Source organism: Podarcis raffonei, chromosome 6 (genome assembly GCF_027172205.1).
Source record: "Podarcis raffonei isolate rPodRaf1 chromosome 6, rPodRaf1.pri, whole genome shotgun sequence".
NCBI classification, from domain to species: domain Eukaryota; kingdom Metazoa; phylum Chordata; class Lepidosauria; order Squamata; family Lacertidae; genus Podarcis; species Podarcis raffonei.
The window spans coordinates 28,451,659-28,474,388 of NC_070607.1; the positions used below are offsets into that span (position 1 = coordinate 28,451,659).

Here is a 22,730-nt window from a genome sequence, read left to right on the forward strand (position 1 = left end):
GCTCTTTGTCGGATGATTCCCAGCCTTTTTTAGTGGGAGATGATGATCGCATTCAGGGTGTGTATCTGGGACCTATTGCATGTGAAGCATCCCTTTGCTGTACATTTAGGAAACGAGATTTGCGGTCCAGAAAAGACAGCCACATGCGACATGCATGCCGCCACGAGGTTAAAAGAGCAGGTGGTGGTGTATTTTCCATCCATGTTGCAAGAAAGGTAGAAATCCCTATTCCCATCCACATAGCAGAGGGCAGATGATCACATCAGACAATTCACAACTGAATGAACGTCCAGTTTCTCCTTGCTAGATCAGCATCAGCAATACAGCACCTGCAGTCTCTAAAAGAACGCTAAAATGAACTGAGCCACTAAATGCTTTTTTATAGTAAGAAAAGGTCACCAGTTTAATCATGTACATTAAGCAGGCGAGCAGTTTGTAAACATTCAAAAGCGGCAGCATCCAAGTTACAAACATCTTTAAAGGAAAAAGAAGAAGAATCAAGATTGTTTAAGGATTTCCCTCCCCGCCCCTTCCTCTTTCCCCTCCAAAAAAATTGGAAATGATGTTTCAAAATACTACAAACACCAAACAAGCTTCTACCACCCTCGGTTAACAGTCCTTTCTTACAAAAAAGGAGTTCCGGATTCCCAACACAGGGTTTTATAACAAGGTGTACTTTTAATATAATCTACGTTAGTCATTTGGGAGTTCTACCTCTGTTCAGATCCCATTAGCAAAGGGAATGTTTGTGTCTTGGTTCAATGCTTCTTTGACCTCTGAAGGCAACGTGTCAAAGAGGTGATCTTCTACAATGAGTCCACTTTTCCTGAGAAGCCGACACAGACCCAGTGTAGCCGGGAGACGGTCTAAACAGTTCCCCTTCAACTCTAGGTGTGTTAGCTGCAAGAGCTGGCCAATCTTTTCCGGAATCGAGGTGATGCAGTTTTGCCCCAGGCTCAAAGTCCTCAGCTTGGTACACTTAAACAGCTGTTTTGGCAAAATGTCTACTTTGTTTCCGGTGATATGCAGGTGCTGGAGGTTCTGCAGAAGGCCTACCTCCAGGGGAATCACTGCAATAGAGTTGTAGCTCACATCTAAGCATCTGAGCTTCTGTAAACTGAACACTGCAGCCGGTAAGGATTCGAGTTTATTGTTGGAGAGGTAAAGCGACTCCAGGTTTTTCACGTGGGTAATGGAAGGAGGAATGATGACTATTTTGTTGTGCCACAACTTCAGGCAAGTCAGTCTTTTCAAATGCTGGAAGCTGATGACTTCTTCAATTGTGCGTATGCTGTTGGACTTCAGATCCAGCTCCTGCAAGTTGGTGAGGCTGAAGATGGCGTGCGGAATCCGCTCCAGGTCGCAATTCTGCAATTCCAGCTCTGCTACATTCATCATTTTCTTAAGGCTATTCAACACAAAGAGCTTGGTGCCGTCGTTATGGATGACAAGCTTGGTTAGATGTGGGGCCACATCTGTGATGTTGGATGGGATTTTGGTCAGGTTGCTTTTCACATAGAGAATTTTGAGGTGCCTCAGTTCCCTAAGAGATTCAAGTCCTATCATTTTGTTGTTTTCAGAGTTCAAGTTGCCTATCAGGTACAACTCCCGGAGGTTTTTAAGTAAGTACACCCAAGCCGGGATTTCCGCCACGTCGGTGAACTTCACGTGCAGGCACCTCAGGTGGTCGCGAAGGAAGCTGAAGGCTGTTTGTTCCACCTTTGCGGGACAGTGGTAGAGGTGTAGCTCTTGCAGGTTCGTCATCTGGGAGATCTTAGCCGGGATTTTAGCTTCAGGGATCAGCTCAAGTTTCAGCACGTCCAAGTCGGTAAGATCAAACACGGCATCAGGGACCCCTGAGAGCATGAAGAGATGAAGTTCTTGCTTGTCCTGGGCGTTGCGGGAAACATGCTGGCGCAGCTTTTCGAAAGTCCACTCGTGGTTCAGGCTTATTTCCCTCAGCTTGTTTTCACTCACCTCCGACAAGAAGACGCCAAACCGCTTGGAGTACAGCTGGTCATACTGGTCCACCATGTGCAAGAGAAACGCAAAGTCGTTCTTAACATCCGGAATATCGCTGAAGCTGCTCTCTTCCCTAACCTTCTCGAAGGAATACTCCTTCAGGGGTAACCGGAACAACCAGAAGAGTGTGTACAAACAGATGAAACCGTAGACGCAAATGAGGGAAATGTAACTGATGAGCAGCTTTTTCAGCATGTAAGCCATGTTGTGTGTGCATTCGAACTCCTGGTAGCCAGTCAGGTGCTCCACTTTGGGCATGCAGCTGTGCTCAAAGCTGATTTCATTGACGAAGTTTGCTGTGTAGCAGAGAATAAATATGAACTTCACAGTTTTGATGACCGTCTGGACGACGTAGAGCTTGTATATCAAGTCGCTGTCCTCCACGTGCGCCCGGAATTTCCGTACTTTTTCGAAGAGGGCTTTGGCTTGCTCGCCATCTTTTTTGTCCAAAATGGTCATGCTCGGAACCTCGACGACGGGCTTCTCCGCTGAAAACTTGAAGCCCGTCTTGTTGATCATGGGGGTGCTGGCGCTCGGGCTTCCTTCATCGCTACTGGTGGACACGTGCTTGGGCAAAGACTGGGCCCCGGTCAGCCTCTGCTTATTCTCCTCAGAATCCTCACACGCCGTCTCAGACAACGCCTTTGTAGTCCACGGAGATTCAAAGCACTTCCCCAGGATGGAAACAAAGTGCTCGATCTTCGAGCAAGTTTTGGGGTATTTGAACCAAAAGTTGCTGCTGACCATTAAAATAATGGTATGTATAAGAGCTAAGTAGGGAAAGTACTTTGAATACCAAGGAAGAGCCAAGTGGTAGCACATCTGGTTAATGAAAACATATTGCTGATAATCCAAGTTAGTTTTTCGGCCCAGGGGATCTGCCTGCTCCTTCTTCTCCTCCGGACTGGCGACAGTGGAGTGCAATGGCGGAAAGGTAGATCTGCTGAGAGGTATGTCAGTTGCGACGACAGGTGCAAAAGAAACGGCCCTCGCTCCCTGCGCTTCTTTGTCTTGGGCTGCGGTTGTTTCGGGTTCCGGAACAGCGTTTGTAGCTTTGGCACTCGCCGAGGAGCTGGGCTGCACCTTTGCGTTGACAGCCGACTGCAGGACGGGCAAACAGACCACCTGATCTTTGGTCAGCTGCATGGTTCCAGCAAAAATGGCGACCATCAGCATAACGACTGCTAGGTAATCCATAAATACGTCCCACCATGGTTTCAGAATGCGGTACGTTGGCTGAATGTCATTAAGAGATGCAACTTCTGCAAGGGTAAACATTCCTGTAACGAGAAGGAAGAAAAAAGCAGCTGTCATTCATTGCTGGCAGATCAAATTGTGCTTTATACTCTTGAATGTAAACTTAATCCATTAGACCAGGGAGTGGCTAACCTTTTCCTTTTGGCCAAAGGGCTATATTCACCCTTGGCTAACCCTCCAGTAGTGGGTGTAGCCGCTACACACACACACACACACACACCCTCAGCTAACCCATGTAGATCAGCAAAGGAGGGGGTTATTGTGCCCTCCTTGCTCAAATGAACCATCCAATGACTGGGAAAGCAGTGAGTTGCATCCCCGTTAAAGTGGTTCAGACGTCTCTGCTCAACCCAGTCCAGTATCCGCTTATATTGTTTTCCTATGCTCTGCCTTTGACCAAACTGCAGGAGGCAGTGGAAGACAGGAGTGCCTGGTGTGCTCTGGTCCATGGGGTCACGAAGAGTCGGACATGACTAAACAACAATGACATGCTCTGCCACTGCCAAAATGGGAGGGTTCTTGGGTAGCAAGAAAACCTTGTTTTTTTCCGGGGGGACGGGGACGGGTCAGGGATTAGCCACTCCTGTACAAGACCTACAAATTGTTAACCTCATTCACTTGCTTTCTGAAATGAAAAAGGAACACGCACAACCCTTTCTCTACCCATTGTGAATAGCACCCCTAAACGGATTTACTCAAGCCTGGGCAATTTTGTTTATTCTGTGAAATACATCCATCTGAAGATTCTGCCCCCATTGACTGATAAACAAACTCAAGAGTTTTAAAATCGTACCAAATGAAGGACGCACCACGCCGTTTAGTTCTTCTTTATAAAAGCCTTTTTTTCCTGAAGGGAAAATAGTATTGCAAAAGGGGCATGACAAGTCATGATGGTACAATGGACGACCGCTAAAAAGCGGTTCTTAATGATTAAAAATTAGTCAACGTTTTAGAATTAATTTCTTTCCACAAAGAGCAGTTCTCAAAGCATTTGCGCAGCTCTCTTTTCAGTGATTTCAGGCTTTTGTTGTTCATTATGTTCACCGGATATGAGCTATGCAAGTATGAGAATTTGGGTGTTATGGAGAGATCTAATTTTGTTGCTTATAATTACACAGCCCAGTATGATTTCAATTTTCACCTACGTGTCTTGAAGAGCTAAGTAAAACAAAACCACACTTTAGGAAACTGCCCCCTGCCCCCAATTCTTACAAGAAGAGCTGGCTTTGGGTTTTTCTGGAAGATAATAAGCATCCTTTAAAACAAAGAAACCTACCATATATGTTGACCTGCAACTACAAGATGATCTAACTAAATGCAAAAAGGATGCCTGCTTATTCATCACTGCCTGAACCGGAGAAAACCAGGTCTCCAAAGGAGAGACTGCAAGTACTATCAGGTGAACTGCAAGACCAGCAGTAGGGGAGATTTCACAACTAGTTGCCTAGGCAACCATCAGTTTTAACTCTGAAATCCCATTGAGCTCGGCAGGACTTACTTCTGAGTAAACACACCAAAGAGAGGATTGCTAAGGCTATAAAAATATTTCCCCAGCTATGGTGGCCAGGAAGAGGAACTGGAAGCAAGGCAACGAGGAAGGAATTCAGAATTATTCTAGTTAAATGCATTTGCACAGATTTTAGGTTTTTAACTACATCCACTTTGACAAGCAAATATTTTTTTTAAAAAAAAAATTACAAGACACAGGGGAATTGTGTGTGTGTGTGTATAATTTGACAATTCACTCCCCCCCCCGACTAAAAGCTAAAGGTAAAGGACCCCTGACAGTGAAGTCCAGTCGCAGACGACTCTGGGGTTGCGGCGCTCATCTCACTTTATAGGCCGAGGGAGCCGGCGTTTCTCCGCAGTTTTTCCGGGTCATTTGGCCAGCATGACTAAGTTGCTTCTGGTGCAATGGGACACCAAAACCAGAGCAGTGAATGGAAAAGCCGTTTGCCTTCCCACTGGAGCGGTACCTATTTATCTATTTGCACTTTTGGGGCGTGCTTTCGAACTGATAGGTTGGCAGGAGCTGGGACCAAGCAACGGGAGCTCACCCCGTCACGGGGATTTGAACTGCTGACCTTCTGATTGGCAAGTCTAAGAGGCTCACTGGTTTAGACCACAGTGCCACCTGTGTCCCTCCACCACAGACCACATAAATGTAAATATAGCATGAAAGCTAAGAGAAGCATGGCCAGTTAGAAAACTACTAGTCAGATCAGTTTTTGGAAGCCTCTTCCTCAAGTGCAAAGAAGGAGGTAGGGGAAGCTCCCTCCCTCCCCCATACAATCTAGTTCTTCTATTTAAAAAAATTAAAAAATGCTAGTTTTGCTCACATCTAATGGGTAGGGAGAGCAGGACAGCCTGGAAGCATTAGTGTCATGGATTGGCTGATGCAGAGTGGTGCGAGGCACCAGCTGGGGAACCCCCAAGGGAACCCCAAGGGGAAGAAGGCCCGGAGCCAGGGGGTTGGTGGTGGGACAACAATGGGTGGTCAGAGGGAGCAGACTGGGAGGAGGAAGAGTCAGAAGCTGAAGAGGCAACAGGGCTTAGTGAGCAGGAAGAGGTTGTGGCAGAGAGCAGTCACGAATCAGAGGCAGGAGAGGAGGCGGGCCAGTAGACAGAGATGGGGCAGGCTGCTGAAGAATCCAGAGAGTCTTCCCCTTCTGCTGCGACCAGCTCCCCTCCCCACTGGTCTCCAAGAACACACAGAGTAATGAAGAGGGTGGAGCAATGAGAGACAAGACGACAGAGCCTTAGGCTGCTGGGGAAGGAACAGCGGGAGGAGCCTTAGGGAGCGGTGGGAAGGTAGGGACTTTCATTCGCCCCAACTGTCTCATTGGGGCAAGATCTACTGGGAAGTGTTGCTGTGATCACACTGTTCAGATATTTCCAGGTTTTCTACGGACTAGAGAGAAACTCACAGGGAAGCCCAGATTACACGTTGCCTCCAATAGTTTTGACACTCATGGTACTGAAAAGGTGCCTTGTTGTTACTTGACTATTTCAACGCAATCACATTCGTACAAGCACCAATTCTAAGCACAAGGGGCTATTTCTCATGCCCTCCCAACTAGCTTCCTATACAGCTGGGAGGAACGAGTGACATGAAATACAATACAATTTTCTGGAGTGGGGAATCCTTTGCAAATCTCTCTGGAAACCACTATGAATGTAGGACAAAGGTGCGGTATACTTGACAGCTCCCTGTAATTCTCTTATCTTCGGTTTTACCAACAGCAATGCAAGAGGAGCTTTAATAACATAAACACCTGCCTTCTTTACTTTTCACATGCCCTGGGAGTAAATTATAGGGACAGAAGCAGCCCCCATTGTTTGTAAACACTCTTGACATGTGCCCATGTGATTTAAAAGAGCTGTGGAACAGTGCTGCTGGTCCCATCCATGATAAAACAGTTTGCCCCAGCTTCCCAATTGGTTCTACCAGAAGGTTTGCACCACACTGACCTTGCCTCTTCTCTCCATTGGCCTGGCCAGAGAGAGATCAGGTTAAGCACCATGTTCCCAGTGCACCATCTGTTACTTCCCCAAGCATGTGTTAGCTGTGAGTTGGAGAAAAGCCTGGAATTGTGGTTGCATAGGTACACAAGCCATGTGTAGGTTTTCCCCAATAGAAACCACACACAACGTATAGATGTCAGAGGCCGAGCTAGGGAGAACTAAATGTCATTGGGTGCAGAACCAGAAGCATGGCTCTACGGTCCAGTTCATCACCTGGTTTCTTCGTGTGTGCAAATTTGGGCAAGGTGGGTGATTAAGATCCATAGGTTTTATAAGCCTGTTGTTTGGCCCAAACTCCTCCAGCTAATTCAAATTATGTATTTCCTGGGTAACTGCAGTAAAATTGGACACCTTGAGTGTATGCAAGACATTAGGGGGTGTTGCTTTTTGTCCCAATGTTCACACAAAGCCTCATCTACACTTACAATGACCGGTTAACCAGTTTGGAGAGTCCTGAAGCTCTTCCAATCTGTATGGAATTTCAACATCCTTGCGGGGACTTTGTTACCTCACCGTATACCCCTTGTTCCAGATAATGCACGATAAGCGAAACAGATCTCTAGTGGATTCCATTGATTTCTTCCTTTCATGTGCCTCTTGCCTTATCAATAAGTGATTAGTTAAAAGAGAAACTCACAAACTTTTGTCAAGAACTTCTTGAAAATCCAGATGCTATCAGCATGTTTGTTTGTTGCTAACCCACAAGGTTGCACCCCTCCAAATAAGGTTAGTAAGGTAAGAATTCTCTTGGAAAAAAAGGAAAGTAATAAGTTCCTCAGCAAGGCTTATTCTTCTGTTTGGCTAACTATTGTAATCATAGAAACACCTTAAGGTGTAAAGTTAATGCCTTGACTTGCTCCTCAAATTGCTTCTTGGACTGCCTTACTGTAGGTTTATATTTAATTTGTAAGAATTTATAATCTGTTTCTCCCTCTATTAGAAAAAAAAGTTGGGCAAGACTTTAATAAAGGAGGTTATCATGTGTTAGCCGCTTAACCACGTTTGTCAATTTTTTCACGTTTTGTGCCTTTTCCTATTTTCAATAAATGCCTTTACATAAACTCCCCCCTCCACACTTTCCTACTTCCTTTTAACTAAATCCTCCCATTCTTAATCATTTGAAATGCAGAACGTTCTGGTATAATGCTATATACACAGGTCATGTGCTTTCAGGTAAATACGAGTGGACATTAAGATGATGAAAAAGCAAAGCTACCATTTTAATTCTCAGGTATATGATGAACCTCTCAGTTTAAAAGGAACGCACATGTACCAGCCACATTTTGACTTGTAAATCAGTTTTCTGCAAGGATCTTTCATTCACAGGCCTCTGAGCCCCTTGATTTTACTGAGTCAATGACCACCCTGGTGCATTTTGCATACAGCAGAGAGCATTAGATTTAAACACTTGCTTGAATACCTTGGCAAAACAAAAACACACTATTTTATGATTGGCGGGTCTAAGTGCTTACCAAGCCAGATTAATTTGGCGTATTAAATTCTGTAAGTTTCTGTTAATAACCTGTGGAGGCTGGAAAGTATTTTTCATTTCATAACTCCTTCTGTAGTTCTTGGCAGGGCTCGTGAATATGATGGAGAGTTACCTTCATCCCCTCTGGTGAAAGAGCAATAAATTCAGAATTATTCTGAATTTGTGCAAGAGCCAAAATGAGATTAAAGCCCGAGTCTGTGCAATGTTCATAAAGCTAGGTTTTCAAACAAAACACTCCGCTTCAACCCCCTGCCCCCAAAAACTTCACTTAAAATAAAGAAGTCTAGGGGAGAGTGTTGGGGGAGTTGGTGCTTCAGTTCTTAAAAGGCGTCTTGTACTGTCCTTTATTTCACCTAAGTAGCCTTTGAGTCACCTTTTCATTTTCTCTGAAGAGCATATCCACCCAACAGACTGAAGCTGCAATAACAGTCATACACAGTCATACCTTGGTTGCCGAACGCCTTAGCAGTCGAACGTTTTGGCTCCCGAACGCCGCAAACCCGGAAGTGAGTGTTCCAGTTTGCGAATGTTCTTTTGGAAGCCGAACGTCCGGTGGGGCTTCCGCAGCTTCTGATTGCCTGCAGGAAGCTCCTGCGCCCAATCAGAAGCCGTGCCTTGGTAGTCGAACGGACTTCCGTTCGGCTTCCAAGGTACGACTGTACTTCATCATCCTGGGAAGTAGAGTTTTGAGGTTAAGGGAATACGAGGGAACTAACAGGATCCTCGCCAAGCTACAATTCCTTGGGTTCCTTCTTTAGGCCACCACTCTTCCAAGCAGTTCAAGTTGGCAGTGTTAGAAACTCAGGACAGGAAGAAGAAGAAGAAGAAGAAGAAGAAGAAGAAGAAGAAGAAGAAGGAGGAGGAGGAGGAGGAGGAGGAGGAGGAGGAGGAGGAGGAGGAGGAGGAGAAGAATAGTAGTAGTAGTAGTAGTTTGGATTTGATATCCCGCTTTATCGCTACCCGAAGGAGTCTCAAAGCGGCTAACATTGTCCTTTTCCTTCCTCCCCCACAACAAACACTCTGTGAGGTGAGTGAGGCTGAGAGACTTCAAAGAAGTGAGACTAGCCCAAGGTCACCCAGCAGCTGCATGTGGACTAGCGGGGAAGCGAACCCAGTTCACCAGATTATGAGATTACCGCTCTTAACCACCACACAACACCAGCCACCGGGGCCCACATATGACCACTAGGACAGTACAGTGGTACTTCGGGTTACAGAGGCTTCAGGTTACAGATGCTTCAGGTTACAGACTCCACTAACCCAGAAATAGCACCTCGGGTTAAGAACTTTGCTTCAGGATGAGAACTGAAATTGTGCGGTGGCATGGCAGCAGTGGGAGGCCCCATTAGCTAAAGTGGTGTCTCAGGTTAAGAACAGTTTCAGGTTAAGAACGGACCTCCGGAACGAATTAAGTACGTAACCAGAGGTACCACGGTAATGGGAATACTGTCAGTAGCTCTGATGGAAGCCAGCAGTTCTACTATAAGAGCAAAGGAATAATTGCAGCCTCATAGCAGGGCTATTTCAAAGCTTTAGGAAAAGCTGAAACACAGTTCAGATGTAACAGCACCTGTATAGCAGGGGGAAAGCGGGAAGCAAGAGAGAAGAATGAAAGAAAAAGCACTTAATCTCTTAAACGAAGCTTTGAAAAATCGAAAGAAATTACGTGCAGATTAAACAACCAGGTCAGAAAAGGAACCAGCGGCAATTAACCCATCTCAAGGCAGTAAGACAATACTGAGAAACAAAATTGCAGGCCTAGGTTAAATCAGTAAGTATAACTCTTGGTGTATAAATAGTATTGCCTGCCCAATTAAATTTCCTTTAATTAGATGTTAGGAAAAACCCCGTTAGTACAACCCCCCAAGAGACCGAGACTTTCTATGACAAAGCCTAAGTTCACAGCTATTAAAATTACTCCAAGATGACAAGCTCCTGGGTTCCTTTATTGAACTGGAGGAGAGTTGGCTTTTCATGTAAATAAACCTTCTACTCAGCTATTGCTGGGGATCATTTTATTGCACAATATATACACGCAACTGTTTCTTATTTAACAGCTTCATGTGTCGCAAGGAAGAGCCATTTTCCAGGCAATAAATCACCATAGTTTGTAGGTGACAAGTGTCATTTTGTGTGCACAGACAACTGCTAGCAGGCCTTAGGGCTATATAGCTTATAGCTCCATGAGTATCAGCCAGCATCTTTGGGCTGGTGGCTATAATATTGTAACTGAAAAATGAGAAAATTTATTTCTTGTACCAGTGCTACTAAAACATTGCATCTTCAAGAGGCTAACGGCTCTGCTGAACCACAACTAAAAAATATAACTGTGCCTACGGAGGAACCAGACATGAGCAAGGCTTCCAGACACATTGGTGGTGCTAACATTCAGCATTGTCTAACTTCCATCTCACAAGGACTGTTAATAGCACTAAAGGAATACTGTGAAATGGGGGGAAATGTGGTTTCTGAAGGCTACTCCTTGCAGCCATGCAAAATCATCTCTTCCCTTTCCTTGCTTGGGACGGTTGGGTCTGCATGCTTTGTTGCCAACACATGAACCATGAACTGTAGCATGAACCATGAGCCTACGTCACACGGTTCATGCTACAGAAGTATAAGATGGGCTGCTCTGCTCTCTGGGAGAGACAGGAAGCTGAGAGAGGTTTTGGCAGAGAAAAGCAAATTTCTTTCACCCTGGAGAGTGTCGAGGAAACTGGATGTTATCCCCATTTGCCTGAGAGCCCAGGAACTTCCTCTGGTCTGGAGGCTTGTAGGGATGAAGACAAGGAGAAGTGGCAGCAATTAGGGCAGTGTTTTCCAAACTCCCGTCATCCCAGTATACCTGAAGGAATGTCTCCACTCCCATCGTTCAGCCCAGACACTGAGGTCCAGCTCTGAGGGCCTTTTCACAGCCGGGACTGAATGGCTGGCCTAGTACTTTTTCACACCCGGGACTGAATGGCTGGCCTAGTACTCTTCAGTCATTGCTCACAGTGGCTTTCCTGGAAAACTAGTTGCCAACCAGGGCTTTACAGTGCCTACGAAAACATTTATATTTGGGCTGCAGCTGAAGCCATTTCTGATATGCACACGCACACCTCTGACTTGCATAACCAGTGATTTATAATACCTAGAACAAAATCTTTTGAGATGACTATCCCTATTAGTTAATTGCTTATAAAAAAGAAAAAAATATTTCCTCCAGGTGCTGTTTAAGCACTCTGCTTAGTGTCAATGTCAAACTTTATTCGTAAACATCAAGGTAAGTTTACTAAACACTTCCTAAGAAACCCTATCCTCTTTCCCTCCTCAATTCCGAACTGCAAAACAAAGCAAAGATTTAAGATTTTGTTTGAATTGGTATTAAATTGCAGCCAGGGATCTAAAGATACCCTTTCAGGGTTGAATTACGACTCAGATGAAAACATTAACAAAGCCCAAGAATTTCAACCCAATAATTCAGGCTCCCTAAGTGTTCATTTAAATGAAACTCATTCATTTCCAAACTAATAATTTGTACTTGTAATAATAAATAAATAAAACTCCCATTGATTTTAGTAACATTTTGACATTGACTGTAGTCATACAAATAAATTCTCTTATAAGCAGAGCTAGACTTAATCCCCCACCCAAAGAAAAACTCTTATGCAACCGGAGGGCAGACAGAACAAGACCAGAACTGGATACAATGCAAATCTGTTTATCAAATGATTGACAATAGACCAGTTGATAAACTGATCAATACTTTTAGCACCATTTCTATGTTTGTGTCCCCCCCCCCAAAATAATCTATGTAGACTCATGATCAGAAATAATAAGATTTCACGTGGCTTATTTTCACAGGAACCCCCCCCCCAAATATTCATCATAGCAGATGACCAATTCAGACAGACCAATTCAACTCAGTGCTGTGGCGCCACAAAAATTGTTACGAAAGAATTCGGCGATGCCGCAATTTCTGTATGCCTAAGGCATCTTGAGTCAACACCACCAGGCATCCTTACTTTCTTTTTGCGAGAAGAATTCCAGGTATCAAGCTTGAGAAAAGCCGCTTCCTGAGAACTGGGAGACTTGCTGCCCCCTTTAGTGTACAACACAGAAACAAGCCCCAAAGTAAAGACGAATATTAGTGCTGCAAATATTTTTCGGGAGCTGGAAGGGGCAGTGGGATGTATACAGTAAGTAGTCAGACCGTGAGAACCACAAGCTTTTTCCAGACGGATTAAAAAAAAAAAAGGAACGTATAGCTTGCTTCTAATTTATCATTTATTACTAGCTCTCACAGAACCCAAAGCACAGCTTTTAACTTCCCTGGAACACGGACCAGTAAGCAATGAGGCGGCAGCAGCAATGTCACCTTGAGCCTAATGACCCAAAGGCATAATATCGCCTACAAAAGCAGCTGCTTTTATTTTAACAGCTACGGGGGGGTGGGGGTGGTAAAAGAGCCCTGGCCTAGTTGAACTACGAGCTACAAGCAGTACAGCAGTGGATACATGGGCAAAATCCAGGTCCAAATCTCAAAATGAAACCCTGGCTTAACTCGACACTAATGTTGCTGCGTGAGGCTATAAACCGGAGACCCAGGTTACATTCACACATACTCACACACATTTAAAGTGTACTCATTTACCACTCTTAACTGCCACACCTCCCCCCCTGAAACAAATAAAGGAATATTGGGAACTGTAGTTTGTTAAGGGTGCTGAGAGTTGGAGATTTGTGAGGGATCTCTTAACAACCCGGCACTCTTAACACACTATTGTTCCCAATGTTCTTTTTTTTCTTGGAGGGGAGCTATGGCTGTTTAAAGTGGGATACAATACAACTGTAACTGTACGGCCTGGATGTGGCTCCACAGACCATCTTGGAACACAAACCACCTGGAATACAACCAGAGTAAATAACTTTAGTACAGTATTTGCAAACAGCAGCAGCAAGACTAAATAAGCGAAGAGCGGTTTTGGAGCAAAATGTAGGTGGAGAATAGGAAACATCAGTTTTCGTTTACCTGACTAATAACCACCTACACTGATGGACGTTAGTCAAGTTGACCAGACGTTAAGCTAATCATTACACATAAAGCTCTTTAAAAACTGTGTAACATTCCTAAGTACTTCATCACTTGAAGGTTCTCCCCCCCAAGTCTTAGAAGGTCATTTGACTCACCCACTTCCCACACTTCCACTCATTGCTGAGAAAACTTTCCAGATCATATGCCTTTAAGGACGAAAAGCATATTCTCCTGACTACTTGGCCCAGAATGCATTGGCCCTTTATCTCAGAGTGGACAGGAGAGAGCAGCATTAGAAACTGAGATATGAAAGTGAAGAGCTAAATGGCACCTTAAACTGAGGTTATGGGCGCAACAACGGAATGTCTTGACGTGCTTTTTTATTTTTTAAAAAATATTTATTGAGTTTTTCCACCTTGACGTGCTTTTTTTATAACCAGAATGCATAGCTGAAAAATGAATGAACTGCAGCTAAAATATTATGTTCATTTTCACAGGGTCCATTCCTTCCCCTACCCACCCTCCTAATATTCTTAAGAGGGTCTCTTCTCCAGTCTTTGGAAAGTAACTGGAAGTGGGGAGGCAGGAAAAGTTCCTCCTTTCCTTCCACTCTGCAGTTTTAATCAGAAATCTGCACCCAGACCTCAGAAACGGCTTGCGCTGATGACGTTCCCTAGATGCGCCTAGAACATGGGTAGGCAAACTAAGGCTCGGGGGCCGGATCCGGCCCAATTGCCTTCTAAATCTGGCCCACGGACTGTCTGGGAATCAGCGTGTTTTTACATGAGTAGAATGTTTTATTTTTTATTTAAAATGCATCTCTGGGTTATTTGTGGGGCCTGCCTGGTGTTTTTACACAAGTAGAATGTGTGCTTTTTATTTAAAATGCATCTCTGGATTATTTATGGGGCATAGGAATTCGTTCATTTCTCCCCCCAAAAAATATAGTTCAGCCCCCACAAGGTCTGAGGGACAGTGGATCAGCCCCCTGCTCAAAAAGTCTGCTGACCCCTGGCCTAGAACAATGGGAGTTTCAAACGTTGGCTGTGACAGAACAAAAGCAAGCAGGGCTGCAGAGAGAGAGGATCAGAAGGAATGTGGGAACGTGGCAGGTCTCTTTAGCAGATGAGTTCAGGGCTGGGGAAACTGTGGCCTTCCAGTTGTTGGGACAGCTGCCATCAGCTCCAGCCAATGGCAGTGGATGATGGGAGCTCAAGTCCAGCAAGATCCAGAGGACCACAAATTTTCTGAGGACTTCTGTTTCTACATGTTTGATACTCTTTTGCAACTTGATAGCACCAGGATTCAACAAACTCAACTGCAATATGTTTGAAAGTTGAACAGGTAAGTGTATGTCTAGGGACAATGAATAAAACAAACATGATTAGCTGTACTGCTGGATAAGTGTTTAATTGTTATTTGTTTAAATTGATATTTGTTTAAAAAGCAAAAAAAGTTTTTTTAAAAAAACAAACACAACTGCAAAATAAAAATACATTTTTAAAATGCCAAGTCTGTAAAATACAAAGTCTTGTATTTTTGAGACTTCTGCGAATAAAAAAATCCAGTGTTTTCTTCCATCTTAGATTTGTAAAACAGCCGTTATAAATGTACTTCTGTTCATCATCGTTAAAAGATATCTATCTTCTGCCCTTCGGGATCGGTGTCCTCATTATGCAGCATGCAAATGCCATCACAAAACCTAACTCGAAAGAATTGAATTCTACAATTAAACCCCTTGAAAATAAGCAATAAAAAAAAACAGTTGGACATAGCAATGGATACGAATGAATAAAGCATACATAGATGATAGATAGATAGATAGATAGATAGATAAAATATATATGTCTTCAGGGTCCTTTTAAAAGTCACTAGTGAGAGCCACACATGAAGTCAAGTCAGATCATTTCCCGCAGACATGGGTCACCACTGAAAAAGCCAAGTCCTTGGTTACTGTCACAGCCTAGCCTCTCTTACTGATAGCTAGAGAGCTAGGCTCCCAAGGTTTATTGTAAAACTCAGGCGGGCTCATACAAATGCAGGTGGTACTTTAGGTAGGACAGTCCCTTCTGAGGTCTTTAAAGTACAAATCCAGCATTTTAGATTGAGCCTGGAGATCAGTACAGAATGGGGGTGTGATATGATTGCTTGGCTCCAAGAGTATCCTTGCTGCTTCATCCCGTATCTCATCCACAGGGAGCCCTCATTGCTGAGCCCTAAAAGATGTGCATATGCCTCACTCTAAACGAATTATGAAGTGGTCTAATTCGGCACTAGCTAATGGCCAGTTAGAGCCTACTAAGAAGCCAATGCAGATAGTAACACATTAAGGATTTATCAGTTCAGCAAGCCAAGATGGATATTCCAGATAGGATAGCCACTCCTGCATTTTTTATCTGGTCACTCCTGTTCCATGTTCATCATAGACATTGGCAACAGTAGAGGGCAAAATGTCCCTGCAAGGATGACTGTAGAGTTTAAATACGAACAGCACGAAAATAATCCTCCTGGTGCAGGTATTAGTTTTCAGAACTATATTCAGTACCACTTAGCAGCTCTTGATATTTCTACTAACAGATAGACAACCTGAGAATAGTATTTCTGGAATTAAAGGAAACCAGAATGCCAAGTTATTATACGTACACTATCTATAACAAACAATGGGTACATCACTTCCCTGCTGGAAGCTATGACAGAAGGGTTACTATAGTTTTAAGGGAGCACAGAAGAAAGGGAGAGATGCTGTTCTCCACCTATCAAAAGTTGACATGAATGAGATCACTCGTCCTCGTAGTCTTGAGTCTCTGCTCACCAGGTAGACTTGCTCCCCTGCCCTGAATGTTTACCTGCAGCAGGGAAGAGTAACTACAGAATAAGTAAAGGTAAAGGTACCCCTGACCATTAGGTCCAGTCGTGGATGACTCGGGGGTTGCAGCGCTCATCTCGTTCTATAGGCCGAGGGAGCCGACGTTTGTCCGCAGACAGCTTCCGGGTCATGTGGCCAACATGACTAAGCCGCTTCTGGTGAACCAGAGCAGCGAATGGAAACGCTGTTTACCTTCCCGCTGGAGCGGTACCTATTTATCTATTTGCACTTGACGTGCTTTTGAACTGCTAGGTGGGCAGGAGCTGGGACCAAGCAACAGGAGCTCACCCCATCGCGGGGATTCAAGCCGCCAGCCTTCTGATCAGCAAGCCCTAGGCTCTGTGCTTTAGACCACAGCACCACTACAGAATAGGGCATATCAACTGAACATATGATTTTTGGTGCCATGGAGCACCCATTATTTTGGGCTCTCCTATCATCCAAGTTGCAAAAAATATCAAAAGGGTAGTTTACAAAAGGGTAGTTTACAAATCTTGTGAAAGCTATGCCACACTCACACATAAACCCTCAACGCATCTAAGATCTCTTCTCAAGCTGCGTTACAAACCATTGCTATTGTTTAGGGTTGAAATCCCCAAAGGGATAGTCATAGTAAAGAGTGGGGAACCTGTGGCCTTCTAAATGTTGCTGGAATACAAGTCCCATCACCCTTGAACATTAGGCACAGCCGCTAAGGGTCATGGGAGTTCGAGTCCAACCACATCTGAAAGGTCACAGGCTCTCCACAATTGTTATAAAATAATGGTTTATACCTTGTTTCAAGATTTAAGACAATGAATGAATGAATGAATTTCATAGGTTACTATAAAAAGATGTTCTAATACAGTCTTTCCCAACCTGGTGCCCTCCAGATGTTCTGAAAGACAACTGGTCCCTGCGATCAAGGATGATGCAGTACAGCAAAACATCTGGAAGACACTAAGTTCGTGAAGATTCCTTACGGAAACCGCATTCTCACAACACATAACCTTTGCAGCTGTTCTGTGCTGTTGAAAAGAATAATCCTAGCAGTTGCCCCACAAACACTCACTGTATTTTCACCACCCATCATAACTTTTATAAAATATCGCTCTTTCAAAGAGACAGACCTGCTACTTGTAAAAAAAAAAAAAAAAGTCCACTTCTTTGAACTACCATTGTAACGGAGTTTGGATTAGCAGGGAATTCTTAATGCTCCATTCTTAGTTAAAAGCATAAAGACACAGCAGTAGAACAAGAAGGAGCCAGGCCTAATCTTATTCTAGAATAACTTTCATTCCACTCCAATGTCTGCAGGGCTTAAAACAAATGCCTCTGGAAGACTCCACAATGACCCCACCAGATCTCTATCGCCACTGTCATTATGTCTCATTAATATACTAAAGGCAGTTTCTCTACCAGGCACGATCAAAAACACCCACTCAAAGCCCATCCTAGTCTCCAAATGTTATGGTCAATGTGGAGCTCCGTTTCATAATCAAACCCACCATCAGCTCAGAAAGGGCATGTTTACGTCTCCTGAGAATATTTCCACCCCCCGGAACATGTTCGTGCAAGTCTTAAAACCACCACGTACGCTACCAGAGCAACAGCTGCTGCTGAACTAATTCTGTGCTTCTGTGTGTATATTTTAAAGGAGATTTGCCCTTATCGGTGGAGAATATGAGAACAAATATTAACTGTTTTCTGACATGCAGTTAATGCCCAATGAATTTTTATTTTTTAAAAAAGAAATGTAATAGCTCCAGCCTTGTTGAGAATTAAGCTTCCCAAGTAAGGATATAGCAAGTAAGATTAGGCTACAAGGGATCTCAGCGAAGGTTCTGTAATTTCAGGTTGAGGTTGTGGTGGTACAATTGGAGCGCCAGATTCGGTCCACACATCTCCGATCTTGCTGATGCCTCTTGCCTTACCATGCCATGCCGAAACATAGACTCTGCTTTGCCAAAGCCGAGCTCTACCCACAAACCCACCGCCACCACAGCCAAACAACCTCTGGCCACAACATCACAGTCGGACAGGGGGCTTCACTGAACAGCAGCGGCTAAGCAACTGCCATATTTTTAATGGCTTCCGTTAATGATAATCGTATTTACTTTTTTTCCTGCATTTCCTTTTCACCTCTCTCCCTATTGACGCACATAATGCTGGCCCCCGTCTCAAGAATATGGACAGGAGCACCTCCCCTTGGACACCTTTAGCAGGGTACCCCACTTTCTTTGAGGTGGAAGAGGTTCCTAAGCCCCACCTCCTCTGCCCTGACCAAGGATCCAACCCAATGCCTTAGCTGCCAACCAGTTGTGACAATTGCTACGAGGTAGGCGAAACCCCCAGGCAGGCCCAATTTGACTGGAGGGGAAATTCCTGCCTGGCCCCAGATATGGTGACCAGGTACAGTGATACCTCAGGTTAAGTACTTAATTCGTTCCGGAGGTCTGTACTTAACCTGAAACTGTTCTTAACCTGAAGCACCACTTTAGCTAATGGGGCCTCCTGCTGCTGCCGCTGCGCCGCTGGAGCATGATTTCTGTTCTCATCCTGAAGCCAAGTTCTTAACCTGAGGTAATATTTCTGGGTTAGCGGAGTCTGGAACCTGAAGCGTATGTAACCTGAAGCATATGTAACCCAAGGTACCACTGTATCTCCATGGCAATAATAATAATAATAATAATAATAATAATAATAATAATAATAAATTTTATTTCTATCCCGCCCTCCCCAGCCGAAGCCGGGCTCAGGGCGGCTAACAACAACAAAACAGTACAAAAGTACAACACAAACAACACTCTAAAATCATTCATTATAAAATTAATTCAAATCAAGCCACTGGCAACCATTGGGCCAGAGCTCCGCGAAGACTGCCGAGGGAGGGAGTCAGGCTGTGCCCTGGCCAAAGGCCTGGCGGAACAGCTCTGTCTTGCAGGCCCTGAGGAAAGATGTCAAGTCCCGCAGGGCCCTAGTCTCTTGTGACAGAGTGTTCCACCAGATCGGAGCCACAGGTCTACAACTTGCCACAACTTCCATGGCAAGGTCTAAGCATGACCTGCTAGCTCACCTTTGGGCAAGGTAGACTACACTGTAAAGCAGCGGTGGCCAAACTCGGCCTTCCAGATGTTTTGGGACTACAACTCCCATCATCCCTAGCTAACAGAACCAGTGGTCAGGGATGGTGGGAACTGTAGTCCCAAAACATCTGGCAGGCTGAGTTTGGCCACCACTGCTGTAAAGGGTGGGAGATCCAACTCTGACGGAGCTGTAAGGTCCAGGCACAGCCCCACTAAATGCCCACCCTGAAAACATGGGGTCTGGTCCCCGGCCATGCCCACTGCCCCACCCCCAGGATTGGCTGGTGCCAAGGTTGGCCACAGTAACCCCCGTGGCTGAAGAAGAAAGTGGCATCCTCTGCAGGCCACGTCAGGCGCAAAAGGCTTCCCTGGCTTGGCGGAGAGCCATACAAACGCCGCTCCCTGAGAACGGTGAGCAGAACTTCCTATCATGGAATCTTTTTCACAAGCTTCAGGCGCAACTCCTGATTTCATGGGACATAAAACTGTATAACCTGTTTTAGGCCCACTGTAATTACAGAGAACAAGAACAGCAATGCCTGTTATTTAAGATGCCCAACAACCTTTGACTCTAATTGTTATTTTCAACAGTTATTTACATCGTAAAGCAGTTAGCAAGTACTGTAATTTTCCACACCTGGTCTGTAGCCCAGAACATCATGGTGTGTGTTTTTTTTTTGAAGACTTAGTAAACAATGGCCTAATTACACTGGAGACTTTAATTGCAAACGTTAAGAAAGGGGAAATTTTAAACTTTAGGGAAACTTTCACAGCAATCTGGTTTCTCTGCACCTCTTAAGATATGAAAGACTACATCATCTAGAGTTCAAAAAAACTTGACTTTTCAGAGGCATATTGTATATTTCCTGATGTGGGTTTTCCTCATTTCCTTTTACCATACCATTCATTGATTTCCCCCTGGCTTTTATTGATTTCATGACCTTAGTGGGCTTTGTTGCAGTTATGTGTTGTTGCTTCTGTTTGCTGCTCTTTTGTGTTCTTTAGTTCATTCATGCAACAAGCATTGGTTTAATTATTTAATGCTGCCTAGGACTTGCCGATCGAAAGGTTGGCGGTTCGAATCCCCGCGGCGGGGTGCGCTCCCGTTGCTCAGTCCCAGCGCCTGCCAACCTAGCAGTTCGAAAGCACCCCCAGGTGCAAGTAGATAAATAGGGACCGCTTTCTAGCGGGAAGGTAAACGGCGTTCCGTGTGCTGCGTTGGCTCGCCAGATGCAGCTTTGTCACACTGGCCACGTGACCCGGAAGTGTCTCTGGACAGCGCTGGCCCCCAGCCTCTTAAGTGAGATGGGCGCACAACCCCAGAGTCTGTCAAGATTGGCCCGTACGGGCAGGGGTACCTTTACCTTTACCTTTTACCACTTTAATTTGGAGGGAAGATAATGCCAGTTAAACATTTTTTTAAAAAAAAGTGAAATTTTTTAAACATAAAGAGGAAGAGGAAGTAGACAATAGCAAACAATGTAAAATGGGTGTGTTGTTGTTTTTAAATGGAAGAAACTAAAGCAGATTCAAAAGGAAGCTCAGCCAAAAAATTAAAATGTTACAAAAAGAGAAATAAGCACTGCAGGAATCAGCGTTGGTAGTGGGGTTTTTTGTTTTGAGGTGTTTTTTTTAAGTATGAGGATTAATATGACCACTAGTACAAGTCGTTTTATATGAGGAAAAATTAACAGTAAGGTCACCAGAAGAAGGCAACAGAGATGTTTCAGAAAGAGGCGGCACGGAAAGCAAATAATGAGCAGAGTAGCAGAAATATAGTGGAATGAACAGCAGAATATAAATCGTGGGGGAGAAACTGAGCTAAAACTTCATACATTAGCAGGAAAGAAGCAGTACAATGATGGAACTAAGAACTGCCTAAAAAGAGGCAGAGTTTGAGAAGAGACATGGGGGTGGCAAACCACAGCAACTAGAGTATTAGCAGGATAATACCCTTCTAGTTCTGTGAGACAGAGGAATGGGGAGCTTGTTGCAGCAGGAGGGGCAGACACCGGAGACTCTTCACCAGCCTGACTCATCTCTGCCTCTTGGCCTCCCTTGTCCCACTCACAGGCTCCGGTTTCTGCCTCCGATTCTAGACTTCTCTCTACCACGATTCTTCCTGCTCACTAAATCCTGTTACCTCTTCAGCTTCTGCCACACCCTCTTCCCAGTCTTCTGGCCACTCATCGTTGTCCCACCACCACCACACCCCAGGCTCTGAGCCTCCTTCCCTTGGTGGTTCCCCCCACCATTCCTCTGCATCCAACCGGTCCATGACCCCCCCCCCAGGTCAGCTGCTGCTAGTCAGTGTCGGCAATACTACGCTAGACGGACCAATGGTCTGATTCAGTATATGGAAGCTTCCTCTACAGTGAAATCTCGTGTTACGTACTGTCCTCCTTGCGAACGCTTCGAGTTATGAGCTCCGCTAACCTGGAAGCAGATACAGTGGTACCTCAGGTTAATAACTTAATTCGTTCCGGAGGTCCGTTCTTAACCTGAAACTGTTCTTAACCTGAAGCACCACTTTAGTTAATGGGGACTCCTGTTGCTGCTGCGCCGCCAGAGCACGATTTCTGTTCTCATCCTGAAGCAAAGTTCTTAACCCGAGGTACTATTTCTGGGTTAGCAGAGTCTGTAACCTGAAGTGTCTGTAACCTGAAGCGTCTGTAACCTGAGGTACCACTGTACTCCTGGTTGCGAACTCTGTCCCGGGATGCGAATGGAAGTCGCGCGCCGACGGCAGCGGGAGGCGCCATTAGCGAAAGCGCGCCTCATGTTAAGAACAGTTTCGGCTTAAGAATGGACCTCCGGAACGAATTAAGTTCATAACCTGAGGTACCACTGTGTTTCCCTTCCTCACTCCCACCCCCAAGCAATCCAAGTAGGACACTCCAAAGTGCCATTTGTTTTAATGGAATAGATTTTAGCATCTGCTTACCTCTCCCACAGCCATCGTTAAGGCTTAAATGTGCTTGCAAAATAGAGGAAGTAATGCATAGGTCTCCGTTCTGCTTTTAGGAATGTTGGGCCACATCTTAAAAGATGTTTATCTTGAGTGTATTATTCAAAGAGCAGTCATGCTGTATTCAGCAGTGAATTCGGCGGGGAAGTTACACTGTGATCTTATCTCAAGTTTGGAAAAATATCTGTACGACTTGTTTCCTTACTAATTTTCTTCCTTCTGGTTAAATTCATCTCTGTAAGCGTTCCTGTTCCAAATATTTATTTTAAAATCTGAACCATCTCTTATTATTCATTATTTGGCACATATCCTTTGCCTCTGCAGCAGTTATCAGTTCTGCTGAAATGCTTGTTCTTGTCATTTTGGCACCTGTTTCTGAATTTTAAAAATGTGTTCCCCCCCCAAAAAAAAACCACATAGAAAGCATAAAGAGGAATCTATTTAGTTTATAAAAACAGATTATTGGGGTCTTGCAGATTTAACTTAAATAAATCACCATGTTTCAAGTGCTTTTGACT

General features: G+C 44.6%; 1 protein-coding gene across 7 annotated transcripts in view; it reads right to left on the reverse strand.

The window, feature by feature from the left end:
* Positions 1–360: 360 nt before the first annotated feature.
* The window catches only part of LRRC8D (leucine rich repeat containing 8 VRAC subunit D), a 76,809-nt gene continuing 54,439 nt past the window's right edge, over positions 361–22,730 (reverse strand). For all 7 annotated transcript variants that reach the window (XM_053391816.1, XM_053391821.1, XM_053391820.1 and 4 more), the window contains exon 2: positions 361–3,302. In XM_053391816.1, the coding sequence (XP_053247791.1) occupies positions 721–3,300 (2,580 nt within the window). In that variant the 5' untranslated portion in view covers positions 3,301–3,302 and the 3' untranslated portion in view covers positions 361–720. The remainder of the gene's footprint in view (positions 3,303–22,730) is intronic.